The sequence below is a fragment of the Camelus ferus genome, chromosome 4 (genome assembly GCF_009834535.1).
Source record: "Camelus ferus isolate YT-003-E chromosome 4, BCGSAC_Cfer_1.0, whole genome shotgun sequence".
In the NCBI taxonomy this organism is placed as follows: Eukaryota; Metazoa; Chordata; class Mammalia; order Artiodactyla; family Camelidae; genus Camelus; species Camelus ferus.
The window spans coordinates 34,705,234-34,725,038 of record NC_045699.1 but is presented as its reverse complement, the minus strand read 5'-3'; the positions used below and the strand labels follow the sequence as shown (position 1 = coordinate 34,725,038).

Here is a 19,805-nt window from a genome sequence, read left to right as displayed (position 1 = left end):
TGATTAAGAGGTTGTTGCCTGTTAACACACATAAAATTGAGTGCCTCCCATTATCAGAGATGTATTGGTATAACAGCTCCCCACTCCCCACCAAAACCCCCACAAAACTGATGTGTAATATTTGCCAATTTCTGTGATGTAAATATTCCTTTCCCAGGGGATAGGAAGAAGAAGAGGAATGAGGAGTGAGGAAACCGTGGCTGACTTCAAGCTACCAAGTAAGGCCACTAGCAAACAATAAGTTGGGAAGACATGAGCATATTTATCTCATGGAAACTTTAAGAGTTGACTCCAACTCATCCTGAATCCACCTCTCCCATTTCCCACTGTATAGTAGCCAAGCAGTTTGAGTAGGTTAACTCCCTTCCAGCTTTAGAGACAGAATCTTATTGGCCCAAAAAAAAAAAAAAAAAAAAAAAAAATCAGGATAATCTCAGTCCACTCTCAATGATAGTGATTGGTTTCATGTTAGGCATGTGACTTGAGTTTGTCCAAACAGCTTAAAGCCTGAGATGTCTGTTCAATGGCTTGGGGAGAAAATGCTCTTTTCTCATTACTGGACATAAATAAGAAAGCATCTAGCCCAGGTTGCTGTTGGCAGTCTGCCTATAATCAGTATAGCATGAAACCAACACCATAAAATGCAGATTTGAGAGTTAGTGAAAAGTACAATGACAGTGCTGTATCAATCCTTTCCTGAAGCCAGACTTTTCAAAAAATATGAGCCAATAAATTGCTTTTACTGCCTAATCTGGTTTGAGTTGGTTTTTGTACAACTTACTAAAAGCATCCTATTATATACCTGAATAACCTGCAATATCGGAACACCGAGGTATTGAGAGTCAGAGCAAGGAAATGGGTCAAAAACAAGAGAGCTGGGCATATAAAAAAAGTAGGAGGAAAGGCGAATAGTAAATTTGTGCCTAAGCATACACTTAGGAATTAGAAGGATACAACCATAGAATAGGTGAATAAAGAAGGTTTTAAAAAATAAGAACAATTAGGAGCCAGGAGGGTATAATTATTATAAGGAAGCAGAACAAAGGACGTTTTTCAAAATTTAATGCAAAAGGCACAAAATAGAATAGAAAAAAGCAGCTTCATCAAGAACCACCTTAAAGGGTCTTAATATTGACTGCATCTCACACCCAAAGCCAAACTAAGATGGTGGGAGTTTTGGACAAGCAAGTAATTTGGTGCACCTCTTAAATCAAGTATATAGGGAGGGGGTAATCATTTCAAAATTATTAGTAGTTTTCACCTGACAGTGTGTATAACCACCCATTTATTCAGGAGGAGATCAAAATTTGTTTCAGAAAAAAGTGGCAACCAAAGAGCAAAGTCATTATCACCTTCTAATGCAAAATACAGTTTTTCCAAAAGAAAACAGCCTTACAATCCAATTCACACGCTGGAGGATTTTAAGATATCAATGATCACACCTGGAAGACTCAGATCATAGATTTCTCCAAGCATGTAGAAAAAACATCCTTTGCCATTAAGGCTTAAACAAGAGTTGGAATGGAGACGAGGAAGATAGGGAAGAAGTCTGGGGCACTGTAGGAAGGAGAAAATAAGGGAAAAGGGAAGCAGGACAGCTGAAATAGTCAACATAGCTCCCAATTTTCCCATCTCTAGACTTAAATCAGACTGAGTCCCACTGACCTGGACAGAGAGAAGTGCATTAGATAAATGAGAATAATGGCTGAAAGGAATAAGGGGTCTCCTGACCCCCATCTCGCATGAGAACTCGAAACAGACCAACTCTCAGGCTGTCTTTTCATTTGCCTGGGGCACAGTCAAACCCAAACTGGTAGAGCAGTATAGTTAGGCAGAGGGGGGCTCTGAGAATCATCAATCCTGAGCCACATTTGGTGTCCTGTGGCATAAATAAGATCCCGAAGAAGTTGCAAGTCTGCAGAGGGGATTCAACTCTCAGCTGCAGAGCTGAGCATTGGAGCTGGGACTTAATGGGAAGGCTTTGTGGGGTCAACAGTATCTACAGGAGTAGAAATGAGACAGAGTCATCTCAAACATGCCATGAGGGCTCCAATCAAGCCCAGAGAAAAAGAGTGAGAAATAGAAAAAGACTGACAGTTAACAACATCCACAGACTACAGCCATTTATGCCAGCAAGGAAAAGAGCAACCATCTGGACTAGGGATATCATCCTGGAGACCAGAATAGGCAGAGGACACCATAAAAAAACCCCCGCTCTTCTCCTCTGGCATTGGGATGCTAAGCTGCATCCCTCTTTCCATACACCTGGATGTCATCTTGGCAAGAGATGCAGTCTCTATTGCTGCATAACTGGCCAGCCCGTATGTAGCAGTATAAAACAGTAGTCATTTCCAGAATCTTTGGGTCAGGAATTTGGAAAGGTATAGCTAAGACAGCATCTCTTTGTTTCATAATGTCTGGGGCCTCAGCTCAGACTTGAAAGCTGAGAGTGACTCAAGTACTGCAGTGGAAACATTTCTCATTCCAACTGGTAGTTAATGCTCACTGTCTGCTGGGACTTCAGCTAGGACTGTTGATGGAACAACTACACAGGTCCTCTCTTTGTGCCTGCATGGGCTTTCTAACAGCATGGTGGCTGGGTTCTGAGAATAAAGATGGTACAGAGAACCAGAAGGAAGCTGCATTGCTTCTTATCACCTAACCTCAGAAGTCACACAGCACCACCTCCATCATAGTCATAGTTCACCCAGGTTCTAGGGGTGGTAACGTGGACTCTGCCTCTCAATGTGAAGGGTGTCAAAATCACATTGTAAGAGCATATGGGATGGCAGCATGTGTTGCAACCATTTGGGGAAAATAATCTGCCACAGGGATAAAAATAGGGTGAATCCACCCCTAAATTCAATGACTTGCTAGGAGAACTCACCAGACTCAAAATGAAATTGTACTTGTGGCTATTATTTTTTTTCTTCTTCAGTTTTACTAGGTAGAATTATTACAGTTTGACTGCACATATATATTATATTGCATGTAAATACATATATACAATATACTGCACATTTTTTGGTTTACATATATGTATTGATCATTGTTTCTAAGAACAGATTAGAGCTTTAGCTTTTTAAACTTACATAGTTACCAAAGGAATAAAGCCAACCACAAAATAAGAATCAACAGAATGCAGGAATCCAATCATAAAGAACAGTCAAATGTGCTTACACATATTCAAGAAATCAATCATCTAAGTTATAAATAATAAGTAGTTTGTGTTCTTTTTGTTTTTTAGATTCCACATGTAAGTGATATCATATGGCATTTTTCTTTCTCTTTCCAGCCCACTTCACTTAGAATACTTGTGGCTGGAATTTATTACAGCAAACGGATTCAAAGCAAAATCAGCAAAGGGAAAAGGCATAAGGGCTAATAGCCACAGGAAACTAGGTGCAAGCTTCTGAGACTCAGAGACCTCTCCCAGTCTGTCACACAGGAGGCGCTTAATTCCCACAGCCATGAGTTGTGAAATACTGTCTACTGGGGAAGCTCATTAGAGACTCCAAGGCCAAGATTTTTCTTGGGAGCTGGTCACATAGGCACCCTCTGCCTAGCACATAATGAAATTCCAGACTCCCAGAAGGAAAACAGGTGTTCAACATAAGCCACATTGTTTGCACAAACAATTTAGACACAGTGAGCAACTCTTCTTAGGGAATTCTTATCTCTAGATGCCAACCAAAAGCCAATCTTGCAAGCAGACCTTTTAACAGGTGACAGCCTCAGTCCCGCTATGTTAGCTCTTTCCTACAAACAGGGGCTAGGAGAGGATCTCTGAGAAAGTGAGAGTTTTTTCAAGGATGATTAAATATTTCCTATAGGAACTATTTAAAGTATGGAATCAGACTAATTTTTACATGAATTGAAGAGTCAGTGTTTTCCCACTGGTGATGGGCTCAGGAAGAAGGCCAGCAATCAGTTAGACATATTTCCTCTGCATGTCTGAGGCACAGATAGTTATTATATTTCTAACACCCTAACATAATATTTAAATGGTTGTTCAACATCTGTTTAGTAGGGGTGGGAAGAAGTGTTTAGAAATGGTGTATAGAAACAGATTTGTGAATTATCATACATTATTGGCTGATCCACTATGCTGGTGCCACACAGACCCTGAGTTCTGACAAAGTTCACGTAAGATAGGACAATCACTGCAAGCTTTTTCTGAACCCTCCAGGTAGATGAGGGTAACTGAAAGAATTTGTCTGAATTGTGGAATAGGTAGGCATCAGAGCACAATGGCTTATGCATAGCCAGACTGGAGGAGACATTTCACAAGAAGAATTACTAGCTTAATTGGGAATAAAAAACCAGTTATGTTCCATAACTTCAAACCTGGACAGCTGGGAGAATTCTAACAAAACTAAAAAGAATAGGAAAGATACGGAGATGGGGGGGAGTTGTTTTAAGGGAGAAAAGATGATTCACTTTTTAGATATTTTTAGAGATGACATCTGTACAAAATGTTTATCTGAAAGGTACTGCTGTGGGACAGGTGGCCTGGAGAAAGGTCAGGGCCCTAAGCAGAGCAGTGATCACTGGCTCGGGAAAACAGCTATAAAGAACATTACTGGGATCAGGGACTATATCTGAATATGGACTGTGGCTTATATAATGATACTGTATCGATTTTCCCAAGGTTGAAAATTTTACCATAGCTATGTGTCCTTGTTATTAAGAAATATGCACTGAACTATTTAGAGGTAAAAGGGCACAAAGTCTCAAGCCTACTCTCAAATGGTAAATAATTGACGACTCTAGCTAAAGATGGGAGCTCTTTGTACTATTCTTGTAACTTTCTTGTAAGTTTGAAATTATATAAAAATAATTTACCTCAAAAAAGTGATGGTTATAGAGCCATGGGAGTGGATGAATTCTCTGAGATTGTATAAAATGAGAGCAGCAGGGTTCTGTGACCCAAATCTTGGGGACACTCGTGGCTGGGTCCATAAAGGAACTATGAAAGACAGAGAAGAAGAGGTATGGAGAGAGTGTTGGAATGTCCTAGATTCTGAAGAGTGGAAGGGTGAAGAATTGTAGCCAACAATTACTCACTTCCTAAGAAGCATTATAGAGGGCAAGACCTGACATAACACAACCAATAGTAAGAATCAATCTCTTGTTATCTTTGAGCATGCTGTTTCAGGGAAGGGTTGAGGAAGTTGAATGAAACATCCTGATAGTAGATAAAAAGAGTGTCAGAAAAAGGAATACTGAGGACCAATAGGCCCTGTAGAAACAGGAACCACTAAAGATCCAGCAAGAATCACTATTGGAAAGATCTGTGTTAAGGTTAATAAAGGTTTCTTCTTCCTTTACTCCTCTTTCTCTTCCTTCTTTGTAACAAATCATAGAAAAACAGGTTAGGATATTACAGAAGGGTCCTCCTGAGCCCCCAGTTGACCTTCCTTCATTTTGAAAGACAAATAGAACATGATTTTACCCTTATATCAGTAAAATGTATCAGTGTAACAATAAGTGATGAGTACCCAACTCTTAGATTCCCATCCTCTTCCCACCCCCATTCCCATAGCCTCTGAGCACCATTATCTCTTGAATCTTTTTTCAAAAGAAAATGACATTGCTGTTTCTTAGTCAACCATATACCCAGTCCTTACCCAATTTTCCTGATATTTCAAGGGTCTGTTCTGTGGTCACACTTATTCTTATCTGATTTCATCATTTTTTTTTTCATACTTTATTTATCAAGGTGATTTTCAGTTTTAGGCCTGCCTTCTGGAACACCAGTAACTCTCCCTAATTTAATATTATAAGATAATTTGAAAACAGTCTCAATTCATCCAGATAGATCATCCATAAAAATACATAATGGGTTATGTTTCCTGGCCAAATCAGTAACTGCGAACTAACCTTGTATCCACCATTACAGATAGCTATTAACCACCTGGCATTCATACAGCAAAGATCATTCTTCTCTAGCATGCCTATAAGCATCCTCATTTGGGGTACTCCATTTACACTTTAAAAGGTATTGAGGCAACAAGCTTATTTATTTGAATGTCACATTGGATGGAACGAAAATAGATATTAAAGAAGATTGCTGTGATATTTTAATTATTTTCAGTGTACATCATGTATAAACTTCTTTCCCACTTATGTGACTTGACTGAAGGCCTGCCTTCCCCTAATAAAGTTGTCTTATAAGAACACATGCAGAGTGACAAAGGATATAAGAGAACAATTCCCTTACAGACAAATCTACTTTACCAACCCTGGGGATCACAAGGGGATATGCATCTTAGACAGATCCCTTCATTTATTTCCTTCACTATTTTTAAAATGATTTGATTTCTATTGGATATTTTTCCCCCAATGATTTCATTACAGAATAAGAGTAATTGGCAAAGGCAGCTATAAAGAACCTGTAATTAGTTGGAGATATATATATATATATATATCTATGTAATATATATTACGTATTTAAGAAACCTTTACTATCTCTTTTTATCTGATAAAATTTTACAAGGAAGAGCATTTGTAACAAATACAAGTATTCAACTAAAGAAAAATAGTCATGGGAAGTACAAGAAAGTGTAGGCTGTGAATATAAGTATAAACATCTATATCATTAATGAATCCAGTCATCACAAAGAAAAATATAGAGATCTCTACAGACAATCACATCACAAAATAAGCTGACTTTTAAAGATTAATATCGCTCAAACTCTAGTAATGGCCAGGACCAAAAACTAAATAATACACTATTAAACCTTAGTTACTGACACATTTTTCTTTCTTATGCACAAAGTTTGATTGGTCCTATCATTTTAATATAAAAAATAAATATCATTTTCTTATTCCTCACTCTGAGGATATCTGCCACTGTTTTATATTTATAATGGTATGGTTACGTATAAATATGAGGTCCAGGGTTCTCGATTTTTCAATTTTTTCTTTGCTTTTTCTTCTTTAGAAAAGTCAAATACGTTCACCATAAAAATTAAAAATAATCAAAAGGAAGAAAATAAAATCTCCCACAATCTCAAATTCTCTGAGGTAGAACTTAGCTTTTGTGACTTAATCCAGAAACAAAACGAGGTCATGGTTACTTAATTTCAGAAAGCAATATGAGATGAAGGTATACTAGCAGAGGAAATAGGGTTCTTTCCACTGAAAGGATATAACACTAAAAAATAACTGAGAACCTGAATTTCCAGAGAAACAGCCCAAAATTTCTCAACTGTTGGTGATACATGAGGTGAGTGGGAGTTAAGATATTTATTCCTAATTTTCAAGTAGACTTGAATTAAATGTCTGCCAAGATCCTTAATCAAAAAGATTACTTGGTCATAAATAAATAACTAGAGAAACAATTGAGAAACAATCAATGAGAATCAAATCAAATCAAATCATAGAATCTGAGAGTCAGAGAGCTCATAAAGATCTTTCTGTCTGTATCAGTGAGAATCAGAGTCCCCAGAGAATCAGAACCAATAGAAGACAGGCAGAAGGAGAGAGATGACAGAGACAGACTATGATGGACTATCTAACTTACCCATGTATCTATCTATCTCTATCTAAATACAGATCAATGAGGGAAGCTGGGAAAGCCCTGTGGAGCTATAGAGCAACTGCCAGCAGATCCTATGGTTGAAGCAGGGGTCTTAGTGCTGGTAGAATGTCATGAGATTTAGAATCAGAACTGTTTGCCTATAAGCTACAAAATCATGCTTATGTGTACATGTATAAGGTCAGCATACATATGTGCAGTACACAGTGAGATCTTTTAGGCATGAATTTAGGTCAAAGAAGGCCACCATATCCTTCTGAACCCAAGCAATAAAGGGCTGTTTCTACGGTTAACTAGTAGCAGCATTTTGGAACATCTTGACACCAGTTAAAAAATACTAGGTACAATCATATGACCCCTTCCTTCTTCTCCAGTTCCACCCTCCACCACTACCTCATTTGCAGAAGAATCTAAACTCTCTCTCATTTCATTTCAGTCAATAGCACATAATAAGATAAACAAGCATATTCAGCAAATGGCCATTATTCTTTTGTTAGTAGATACTGAATCAGAACCTTTTGTTAGTAGATACTGAATCAGAACCTTAACAGGACAAAAAAGAAAAAATAAATAGTAGATACATTAAGATGCAGTACAAAGAAAGTAGTACTAAAATAAAAGTCATGAAGACACATCATGGACCCTGAAACATTACCTAATTAAAGTAAAGTTCAGCCTTAATTTTCTGGATAAAAATTTGGCAAAAGTCACACTTTATTCCAAACCAGTTGCAGGGCTGGGAGGAGCCATTAACCTCTAAGGTGCTCCCCCTGAGGGACTGGTCATTTGACTCAGTCTTTGGCCCTACCTTTCTTTCCTGCTATCTTGTAGGCTGACTTCCAACACCTGTATTTAGACTCTAGCCAACACTCTGGCTTACCATTTTTTCACCTTTTCAAGTCAATGGCTTGGATTCCATTATAGAAACTCATTCTCATGCCACATCCTGAAATCTGTCATTCCCCAGAGTTGTTCTACATCTGAAATTCCAATAAATTCCAGGACATCTCCTTTGCTTATTACCTCTAATACTTCTAGCTATCTCAGGCCTACTCACTACTGCTATGCTTGTTCTTTTTTTTTGAAAATTCCCTGGACCTTTCAACTTCCTGCATTTGCTAGTCCATGCCTGAACTAATTATTTTCCTTACTCAGCCTGATTATGTTCAGTTGACTCTTCACCATTATCCTCAGCTCACTTCTCCTTTGTCCCAAAGGCTCACATACCCTACAAACAGCCAGCCTTAGACCAATCTTCTAATACAATTTCTCTGAAACTTTTCCTTTATTTTTGTTCTTTGGGAGAAGGATAGGGAAGAATTTAAGAGAAGGTATCTTTCACCAAAATTGCGGTGGGCCAAAATAAGCACCCAGCTTTAAGAGGTGGAGTTTTGAAGACATAGCTTGCCATTCTCTTTCATTTCTCTCCTTGGAAATGATTTCATAACTTCCTAATATTCTGTATTTATTCATTCATGTCTAGAGCTATGGGGGGGATAATTTGGATTCCCTTTAGACTACTTATAATGCTATCCTACTTTATGCAAATATGAATTAAGCAAATATAAGAGACCATAATATAAAAATTTATAAAGTCTCAATTCATGCACAAAATTTTAAATAATATGAATCCAAATATTTCAAGATTTCTTCAGGAATTGCATGATTGTAATGGTGGTAGCCTGAGTGAATGGTGAACTGTATTTATGCTAAGGCCACATAGTGAAGTCTCTAGCAAGTAAAAAGTATTCTCCTTCTTTGTCAGTATTTTACGAATCACACATTTGTTTATGTGCATGGTAACTTCTAAGAGTTCAGTCACTATTCTGCTGTTATTAAACCATTTACTGTCATTATAATTTAAAATATTTTTGTACTCTATAACAATGTAATGCAAGTATTCATTAAATTGGGGTGCTAGAAGTAGTGCTAAAACATTTTTTAGTGCAAAGTCAATTATTTTGGCGTGGAACTTAAAAGTGGATGAATAAAACTCTAAATGTAAGCCGAACAACTGCCATTGCATACTGAATGCTGTGCTGTTAATGTGGAAACAGGCAATATGAGAAATACTAGAAATAATGCTGAAAAAGTAAAAAGTATGAATATATAACACAATAGCTAAAGATTTATGCACCCTGAGAATGCATGACACATTTTTATATATATGCCTATGGGGAAATTAGTCCTTTGAATTTTGTGAGTTTTTAATTATGTGTCCTGCAACTTCCTTTTGTTCAGAGATGGAGCCAAATCCATGTATATGAGGAAATGAGCCTGAATTGCATTTTTAAAATATATTTGTTTCTTTGTGGTTTTTCTGATTATAAGCCACCATGCTTGCTGCATTGGAAAATGCTAAAAAGTATAAAGATTAAGAAAATCACCTAGACTTTTACCATTCAATGAGCAACTTCACTAGCATTTTGACAGTTTCTTCAGGGTTTTTTTTCCCTCTATATTTTTACAGTTTAGATAAAATATACATACAATTTTGTATCTTAATGTTTTTCTTGACCTTAAGTAAGAAGATTTAGCAAAACACTAAGAACTATCCATGGACTTTACAAAGGCTATAACGTATCTCATCATGTGATTATGACTTATTAATAAGTATTGTCAGAGAGGAAAAAGACTTCACACTTCTAGGTTCTTCTGGCTAGAATTAAAGAATTAAATTGATATGAGACAGATAACCAGAGAAAATCTAATTTAATTTCATACATACAGGAACCCCCATATACACAAGAGGTTTAAAGACAGAAAGGTAAAATGAGGTATATATATCAGACTGAGCTAAGGAATGGGATAGGGGCCTGGGGCTTCCAAGGATAGGAGGGTTCACAGAACGGTAAGAAGAGCAGATATTTGGCAATTAGACGTTTGTCTTGCCATATAGATGAGGCCACTTAGCTAAAATATATCTCCAGTAATAACTTTTTTTTCCTGGGAAAAAGTTCCCAATTTAAATTCTTCTAGGTAGATAAGGGAAAGGCAGCAGTTTATCTTGAACCCACAGAGTCTCAATTGCTTTTAGCTCAAAATACTCCTCATGTAGGAGTAACACATTTTGGGGAGGCTCATTCTGAACCCCTACAGTACTACACCTTATGTTAAAACACTAGGTACTTTCCAAGTTTTGCCATAATAAATAATTCAGTCATGAGTATCTCTGGATATAAATTTTATCTCTAGTTTGAATTATTTTTCTTTGGGGAAACTTCTTAGGAGAATTATTAGATCAAATAGTATTTTGATTCATATAGCCAAATTCCTTTTCAGAAAGACTAAAACAATTTACAATATTTCTGGCAATAGAAAAAAGTAGCCATTTCACGCCATCTTCACTCCACTGAGTATTATCATTTTTTAAAGTATTGCCAATTTTATTAGCAAAAAGGTTACGGTTTTAATTCATATATTTTATTATACGTAAATTGGGATTTTCCCTATATTTATCAGCTAGTTAACAATAATAATTTCCTGCTTGTGAATTGTCTTTATATGGCCTTTGCTCATTTCCCTAGAGTTTTTAACATTTTTCCTGCCAATAGGTCTGAGTACTTTATATATTAAGCATATTAATCTATAAGCTATCATATTTGATTTTTTAATGGCTTGAATGCTTTTTTTCCACGTAAATATCTTATATGCCTTTATTTACTTAAATTTAAACTTCTCACTTATTAAAATAGAACAAGGTTTTCAAAAGCAAAAACCCTTGGCTCTCGATTTTCCTTTTTTTTTTTTAGCTTGAATGCTTTTCTTTTTTAATGAGAAAAAAGAAATGAGTACAACATATGATGAAGGTAGTACCATGAATCCTTTATTTCCCTAAACTGTTTATGCCACTGTTTCAAAAAAGCTTTTGATTATTCTCATCTGTTTATATTTTCAAATAATTCTTAGAATCTTTGAGTTCTGATAGAAACAAAATCTATTGGGATTTTTATTGTAATTATATTAAATTTATAAATTTAATTTATAATTTAGTTTTCCAGTCCCCTCAAATGGTAGTTATTTCCTTGTATTGGAAAATTCTCTCTGTTACATTTGGGTGTATATTTATTTTTTAAAAAAACTTAATGCCTTCAAATTATAATTTATTATTGTCTTCTTGGAATCTCTTATGGTTTTCAGTCATTTGGCACTTGGACCTGCAGTCCAGGCTCACTAGGCTGGATGTCCAAGATGGCTCCTTCACTCATAAGTTAAGCTCATCAGTGTTCCTCCTCATGGCCTCTCCCTCCAGCAGAGTAGACTAGATTTCCTGCATAGTGGTTCAGGGCTCCAAGAGTTAGAAGCAGTCTTCGTAAAGCTAGCCTAGATTTGGCATGGGGCTACTTTTGCCATGTTCTATTCTTCAAATTTGTCACTGGACAGACCAGATTCAAAAGATGAAGGAACATTCACCTCTTGCCGGAGAAGTGGCCTGTCCAACATCTTTGAAGACAAACTACTACATCTTCTTTATTGATCTTTATTTGATCTGGAATTTTACTCAGTAAAGTATTTTAAATTTGTGTTGCTATAGTAATTTTTATGCTTTTTCTTTTACAGTTTACTAAGCAGTTATTAATATTAAGGAAAGATACTATCTTTGATATACTTATTCTGTATTCAGTCACCTTACTAAATGGTCTTATTCATTCTAATTACTTCTCATTTTAACATGTTGGTTCTCCTGAGAAGATAATCATACTATCTGTAAATAAATACTTTTTTCCTTGTTTTTCAATAATTAAGTCTCTTATCTATTGCACTGGTTAAGACTTTCAGAACCCGAGTAATAGGAAGCAGCCTTGTTTTGTTTTCATTGTATAATTTTTTAAGTACAAGTATATTGAAGCTGTAAACTGGACATGTTTTATCAACATACATATTTCCCAGAGCTAAATTAAACCACTATTTTCATGTGCTGATGCAATACAAATGAATAGAAAGGTAGGTTTTTATTCAAGATAAACTGAATTTAGAGAGCAGGTCAATAAAACAAGATGAGGAAGAAAGTATTTTGGACAATGCAATATTTTCTCCCTGATATCTATAAACTAATTCCCCAAATAAATTATAATCATAAAATATTCCATTGACTCCCACAAAAGTTAATCTCTCTAAATAAATATAAAACATAATAAATCTCAGCAATTTGTCCTTTCTTCTCAAGCTTGACTATTTACATTAGATGTAAAGAATCATTTTAATAAATATTAGAATATGGCTTTTCAGCTCTTATACTCACAAGTGGCTGATATTCATATGGTGGAGCATATTCTTCAGCATATGTTGTCAATGTATACCTAAGAAGGGTAAGGCAATAGTTAAGAAAAGAATGACTCCAAAAGAAAAATATTTTAAATTTCGTAGTATATACTTTATATGAAATAAAAACATTTCAGGGAAGATTAGTTCTAAAAAAATTTAAAAATTTAAAAATTCCAAGCCCTCATTTATAGCATTACCTACCACTACCAGAATGCCCTTCCTTTAATTACTTGAAATTCTGCACCACCTACTATTCTTCTGTACTAACAATACGCTGCCAACCCTAAGTCTCTAAGCTCAGGTGCATTCCAGACCTTTGGGGTTCTCTTTTCCACTCACTTTCTGCCTCCCAAACCTTTTTGACCCTATGCCATGTGTTCTCTGCTAGATGACAACTGAAAAGATAAGAGAAGACAACCAGGTGGACTGAGATTGCATAGCTTCCCCAACCTCCACCCCAGTAAGCACATAGAAATGCTGGATGAAATACATCCTCCCTTCCCAAAGTCTACAAGCACAGCCAAACTCAAAAGGGAAACCCTGTGGTGCTAGAAATGAAAGGATACTCAGAATGGGAAGCCATAAGCTGATGTCCTAAGGCTCAAAGCTGGAGTTGAACTGCCTATCAAAGGCAGGGGGCATGGCCTTGTGTTCATAGAAGGCACACAGCTAAACTTCTACTTATAGTCAGGAGTCTGTAAAGGCTATATACCTCCATATAAAAGAGACCAAAGAAACTCCAGCCATGAGACCAGGGAAACTTGCAAGAAAGTTTCTCTCTGTTTGGCGCTCAGAACAGGGGGGAAAAATTATTATCCTATGAGAAATTAAAGTCCTTTTGTTCCTGGCAATATTATGGGATTAGATGGTCAAAAAACACTTCTGAGAATTGCACACCTAAAAATATTGGGTACAAGAAAATCTAAATATTTTAACACATGGTTTAGCTAGCGGGAAAGTAGAGAATTCAATAAGTAAAAGAATTCCAAAGTAACTAGCAAGTCAACTAACAGTTATTGGGTATGGGTGCTAATATTTACTTCGTGGTAACCACCAATTGCTGCTGGACTATTGAGGTGTGATTTCCAGAGGGGCAGCATTAACATTATCTGGGAACTTATAAGAAATGCCAATACTTGGATGCCACCCCAGATCTACTGAAACTCTGGGGGTGGGCCTAGTAATCTGTGTTTTAACAAGCCCTTTAGGGGATTCTGATGCACACTAAAAGCCTGACTACTGGCAATTAAAAGAAAAAAAATTAGAAATGTAGCCTTCAAACCAGCAAATAGGATATTATTTTTAGAGACCAATCTAATAGAAAGCAGGAAAGGAGAAGAAAAGGAAGAGACAAAAATCATTTCTGTTCACAAGACAAACTAAAGTTATAAAAATAAAATTAAATACCTTTGCAATCACAATGAGAGTAAAGGGTTTAAACCCATCAGTGAAAGTATTTTCTCAGACACAAACTGAACATGAACTTGTTTTATACAGTCTAACTCTATGCTTTTTTTGGTTTTTGTTTTTGAAGTATAGTTGATTTACAATATTATATTAGTTTCAGGTGTACAGCACAGTGATTCAGTATTTTTATAGATTATACTCCATTCAAAGTCATTACAAAATAATGGCTATAAATCCCTATGTGGCAGAATATATCCTTATTGCTTATTTTACATATAGTAGTTTATATCAGTCTCATACCCCTATCTGCCCCTCCCCTAACCCCCACCCAATTGTTTCTGTTTTACTATATACATTTGTTTGTTTTATTTTTAGATTCTGCATATAAGTGATATTATACAGTATTTGTCTTTCTCTGACTTCTTTCACTAAGCCTAATATTCTCTAGGTCCATCCACGGCACTGCAAATGGCAGATTACATTCTTTCTTTGGCTGAGTAAAATATACCATTGTATATACACCACATCCTTATCCATTAGTCTGTTGATAGATACTTTGGTTGCTCCCATATCTTGGCTATTGAAAATAGTGTTGCTATGAACATTAGGGTGCATGAATCTTTTTAAATTAGTGGTTTTTTTCTTAATATATTCTGGAGTGGAATTGCTGGACCATATGGTAGCTCTATTTTTAGTTTTTTAAGGAATCTCCATACTGTTTTCACAGTATTTGAACCAATTTGCATTCCCATCAACAGTGTAAAAGGGTTCCCTTTTCTTCACATCCTCACCAAATATTTGTTATTGGTGCTCTTTTTCAATTATAGCCATTCTGACAGGTGTGGTAATATCTCATTGTTTTGATTTGCATTTCTCTAATAATTAGCAACATTGAGCATCTTTTCATGTGCCTGTTAACCATCTATATGTCTTCTTTGGGAAAATGTCTGTTCAGGTCTTCTGCCCATTTTTGGATTGGGTTGTTTGTTTTTTTGATATTGAGTTGTATGAACTGTTTACATATTTGGATATTAATCCCTTGTCATATCATTTGCAAATATTTTCCTCCCATTCAGTAGGTTGCCTTTTCATTTTGTCAGTGGTTTCTTTTGCTGCGCAAAATGTTTAAATTTGATGAGATCCCATTTGTTTATTTTTGCTTTTATTTCTTTTGCCTTAGGAGACAGACCCCCAGAAATACTGCTATGATTTATGTCAAAGAGCATTCTGCCTATGTTTTCCTCTAGGAGTTTAATGGTATCTGGTCTTACTGTTAGGTCTCTAATCCATTTTGACTTTATTTTTTATATGCTGTTAGAGAATGTTCTAATTTCAGTCTTTTACATGCAGCTGTCCAGTTTTCTCAGCACTGCTTATTGAAAAGACTGTCTTTCTCCTTGTATATTCTTGCCTCCTTTGTCATAGATTAATTGACCTTAGGTGTGTGGGTTTATTTCTGGGCTCTCTATTCTGTTCCATTGATCTATGTGTCTGTTTTTGTGCCAGTACCATACTGTTTTGATTACTGTAGCTTTGTAGTAGAGCCTGAAGTCAGGAAAGATGATTCCTCCAGCGTTGTTCTCTTTTTCTGAAGATCATTTTAGCCATTTGCTGTCTTTTGTGGTTTTCTATAAATTTTAGAATTATTTGTTCTAGTTCTATGAAAATGTCATGGGTATTTTGATTGGGATTGCATTAATGGCTTGCTTTGGGTAGTATTACCATTTTAACCATGTTAATTCTTCCAATCCTTGAACATGGGATGTCTTTCAATTTTTTTGGTATCATCTTCAATCTCCATCATCGATATTTCATAGTTTTCAGAGTATAGGTATTTCACTTCCTTGGTTAAGTTTATTTCTAGGCATTTAATAATTTTTGATGCAATTTTAAATGAGCTTTTTTCTTGCTTTCTCTTCCTGATAGTTCATTATTAGTGTATAGAAAAGCAACAGATTTCTGTATATTAATTTTGTATCCTGCAACTTTAGTGTATTCATTTATCAGTTCTAATGGTTTTTTGGTGGACACTTTAGGGTTTTCTCTATATAATATCATGTCATCTGCAAATCATCACAGTTTTACTTCTTCCTTCCAATTTGGATGCCTTCTATTTCTTTTTCTTTTCCTTTTTTTTTTTTTTTTTTTTATTACTGCTATGGCTAGGACCCTCCAATACTGTGTTAAACAGAATTGGCAAGAGTGGGCATCCTTGTCTTGTTCCTGAATTTAGAGGCAGGTTTTCAGCTTTTCACTACTGAGTTTGATGTTAGCTGTGTGTTTGTCATAAATGGCGTTTGTTATGTTGAGATATGTCCCCTCTATACCAAGTTTGATTAGAGTTTTTATCATGAATAGATGTCGAGTTTTGGCAAATGCTTTTTCTGTGTCTATTGAGATGATCATGTGGTTTTTATCCCTCCTTTGTTAATGTGGTGTAGCACATCGATTGATGTTCTTCTTCATGAGTTTGAAAGAATTCCTTTGTGAAGTCATCTGGTCCTGGACTTTTGTCGCTGGGAGATAGTCATAGATAGGTAAGTAGGGTAGGGTAGGTAGGTAGGTAGGTAGGATAGGTAGATTAGATAGTAGATAGATAGAAGAAGAAGAAGAAGAAAGAAGAAAGAAAGAAAGAGAAGACGAAAGAAGAGAAAGAAAGGAAGAAGAAAGAAGAAGAAAGAAAGAAAGAAAGAGAAAGAATAGATAAACAAATTCAATTTTACCACTAGTGATCACTCTGTTCAAATTGTCTGTTTCTTCTTGATTCAGTCTTAGCAGGGTGTACATTTCTGGAAATTCATCTGTTTATTCTAGGCTGTCCAACTGGTTGGCATACAACTGCTCATAACATTCTCTTATAGTTTTTTTTGTACATCTGTTATATCGGTTGTATGTCTCTTAGTTCATTTCTTATTTTGGTTTATTGAGTCCTCTCCTTTTCCTTCTTGGTGAGGCCTAGATAGAAGTTTATCCATTTTGTTTATCTTCTCAGAAAAACACCTCTTGTTTCATTGATCTTTCCTGTGGGTTTTTTTGTTCTCTATTTTAATTTATTTCCTTTCTGATCCTTATTATTTCCTTCCTCCTGCTGACTTTGGGCTTTGTTTCCTCTTCTTTTCTAATTCCTTTAAATGGTAGGTTAGGATTTTTGAGATTTTTCTTGTTTCTTGAGGAAGAACCTTATCAACTATAAACTTTCCTCTTAGAATCGCTTTGATGCATCCTGTAAATTTTGGAAAGTTATGTTTCCATTTTCATTTGGCAAGTACCACCCAGTGATGTGGAATAGTGAGGCTAGAATGTTAGCTCAGCTCAGGCTGGTACAGTGCCGAGGTGGTTGTAGGAAACCCAGCAGCCACTAGAGCAGTCCTCAATTTGCTTTCTCCACTCTGCCTCATCTGTTAGTCCCAGCGGTCCTCCAACCAGCCAAGAGGCATATCTCCCTCTTTTCAGACCCCAGGACTGAGGTACCCCATCTGTGGCTTGAACGGCTCAGTCTCCAGGGCAGGTCTCCACTGTGTAATCTTCCTTTTCTTCTGAGTCCCCTCCAGAAGCACAAGTCCCAATTTGATTGCTTTTCTTTTTCTCTTCCCTTCCTATCCAATTACACGTGACCTTTCTTAACAGCTTTGGTTGTACAGAGGTCTTTCTGCCATTTACATTTTAGTATCCAGTGAGAATTGTTCCACATGTAGATGTATTTTTGATGTGTTCATGGGGGTAGGTGTGTTCCACATCCTCCTACTCTGTCCATCTTGGTTGATCTCCTCCCTAACTCTATGCTTTTACACCTAAAATAAAATTGTTTTCAAAGAAAGTTTGAAAGTAAATTGGATATAAAAAGATATATCCAGCAAATATTAACCAAAAGCAAATAAGTGCTCTTACATTAATATTGTATGTCATCGACAATGAATCAAAAATTATTAGTTTATACAGATCATTACCTACTGATAAAAGGAACAAATCACCCAAGATACAACAATCCTAATCAATGAAACCTAACAACACTAGACTATGTAAGGCAAAAAAAAAGAAAAGACAAGAATCACAAAGATTAAATGACAAATTCGCAGTCATAGAGGAAGACCGTTGCACATGCCTAGATCCTTTGGGTTTCTTAAATCTAAATCTCTGACATACATCCTCCAAAACCATACAGATCAACAGCAAAGCAAACAAAATCACACAATCATCCATGTATAGAGCATAACAGAGGCTAGAGAAGACTGCAACTTTTGTTTACACATAGGTGGGAGAACAATCCAGAATTAGTAGAGCCAGATCTGGAGTCCATGCTAGAGCAAAATCAGGCAGGGATTACATGGAAGAGAAGAGAGAATGGCAAGTCCCAGGTGGGGATGAAACACAGAGGCATGACTTCCAGAAAGAGGGCATCCTTCCCTGATGGGGAAATACTAAGAACAAGTCTGAGACTAGAGGATTTGAATATTGGCCTTCCAAGAAAAAAGACAAAGTATGCAAGACCACAATAGCAGTCTTGGGAAGGTGCTCTCTCTGGGGAACTAGCAAGGAAAAGAAAAAGAGGAAATCAAGCCCAGAAGTTACTCTTCTAAAAAAGAGATGCCATTAATGAAATAAAGTTCACTTCACTGATTCAACAGAAGAGGGCACTCTTGAACCACGATATTGAGGAAACTCTAAATTTTTCATTCCCCTTCTGTACAATTAATTACCAGATTGTTGCTAGTCTAGGAAAATTCAACATAGTTAAAGTGAACAGAAAAAGGCAACATTACTATGAGAAGAAAATGATAAATGAGAATAAAAACTAAGCTGATGAAAATCTTCCCCAGAAACATTTTCCTAAATAGTCACAGAAATTGTCTACCAGCATTACTATTCAATGATGTACTGGAGATTCTATCAAATACAATAAAACAAAAGAAAAAGAAGCACAAGTATAATAGCTGGAATAGAAGAACAATATTTTCATTTCCACAGATGATAAGGTTGTACATTTAGAATATCCAAGAGAATCTACAAATCACAGAAATAGGGAAGTTTCAGGAAGGTTGTTGGATACAAGATCAATATACAAAAATATCATACCCATACACCAGCAACACAAAATTAGAAAGCATAATGATAATATCCAACTTAAAATTGCAATATATAAGGAGAAAATTAAAAATTTTTGAAGGACATAATAACTCCTTATTTATAGATGGATGACTCAATATATGTTACATATGTGTTGTGTATATATGTATACAAACACATAAAATTTGTAAAAGGTTTAGTTTGACATTTATGTATAGGTCTTGATTAAATTATAATTTAAAACTTCTATTGCTCAAAAGACAATATAAACAGAGTTACAAGAGAATAGATTAAAGAAGACATTACAAAATTAACCAAATTAACATTAGTACCCAGAATAAAAAAATTCTTTTAAATCAATAAAAGACAAAATCCACAGAAAAGTAGATTTTTAAAAATACCTAGTCAGTTCACAGAAGAAACCAGAATTGCCAATAAATATTTGAAAAAATTCAGGCTTAAAATTCTGTGTTAAATTCAGTAATTAGTGAAATGTAAAATAAGGATATGAAAGAACAATATAATT

The 19,805-nt window shown here is 35.8% G+C and overlaps 1 protein-coding gene across 10 annotated transcripts in view; it reads right to left on the bottom strand.

The window, feature by feature from the left end:
- Nucleotides 1-19,805, bottom strand: part of C4H9orf135 (chromosome 4 C9orf135 homolog) — a 240,842-nt gene that overhangs the window by 119,529 nt on the left and 101,508 nt on the right. Inside the window, exon 6 of one of the 10 annotated variants that reach the window (XM_014551797.2) lies at nucleotides 1,409-1,557. The exons of 8 other annotated variants lie outside the window; for them this stretch is intronic. In XM_014551797.2, the coding sequence (XP_014407283.1) occupies nucleotides 1,409-1,557 (149 nt within the window). Of the gene's footprint in view, nucleotides 1-1,408; nucleotides 1,558-4,845; nucleotides 4,970-19,805 lie in introns of all 10 variants that reach the window. One more of the 10 variants, XM_032477814.1, reaches the window with a different exon arrangement.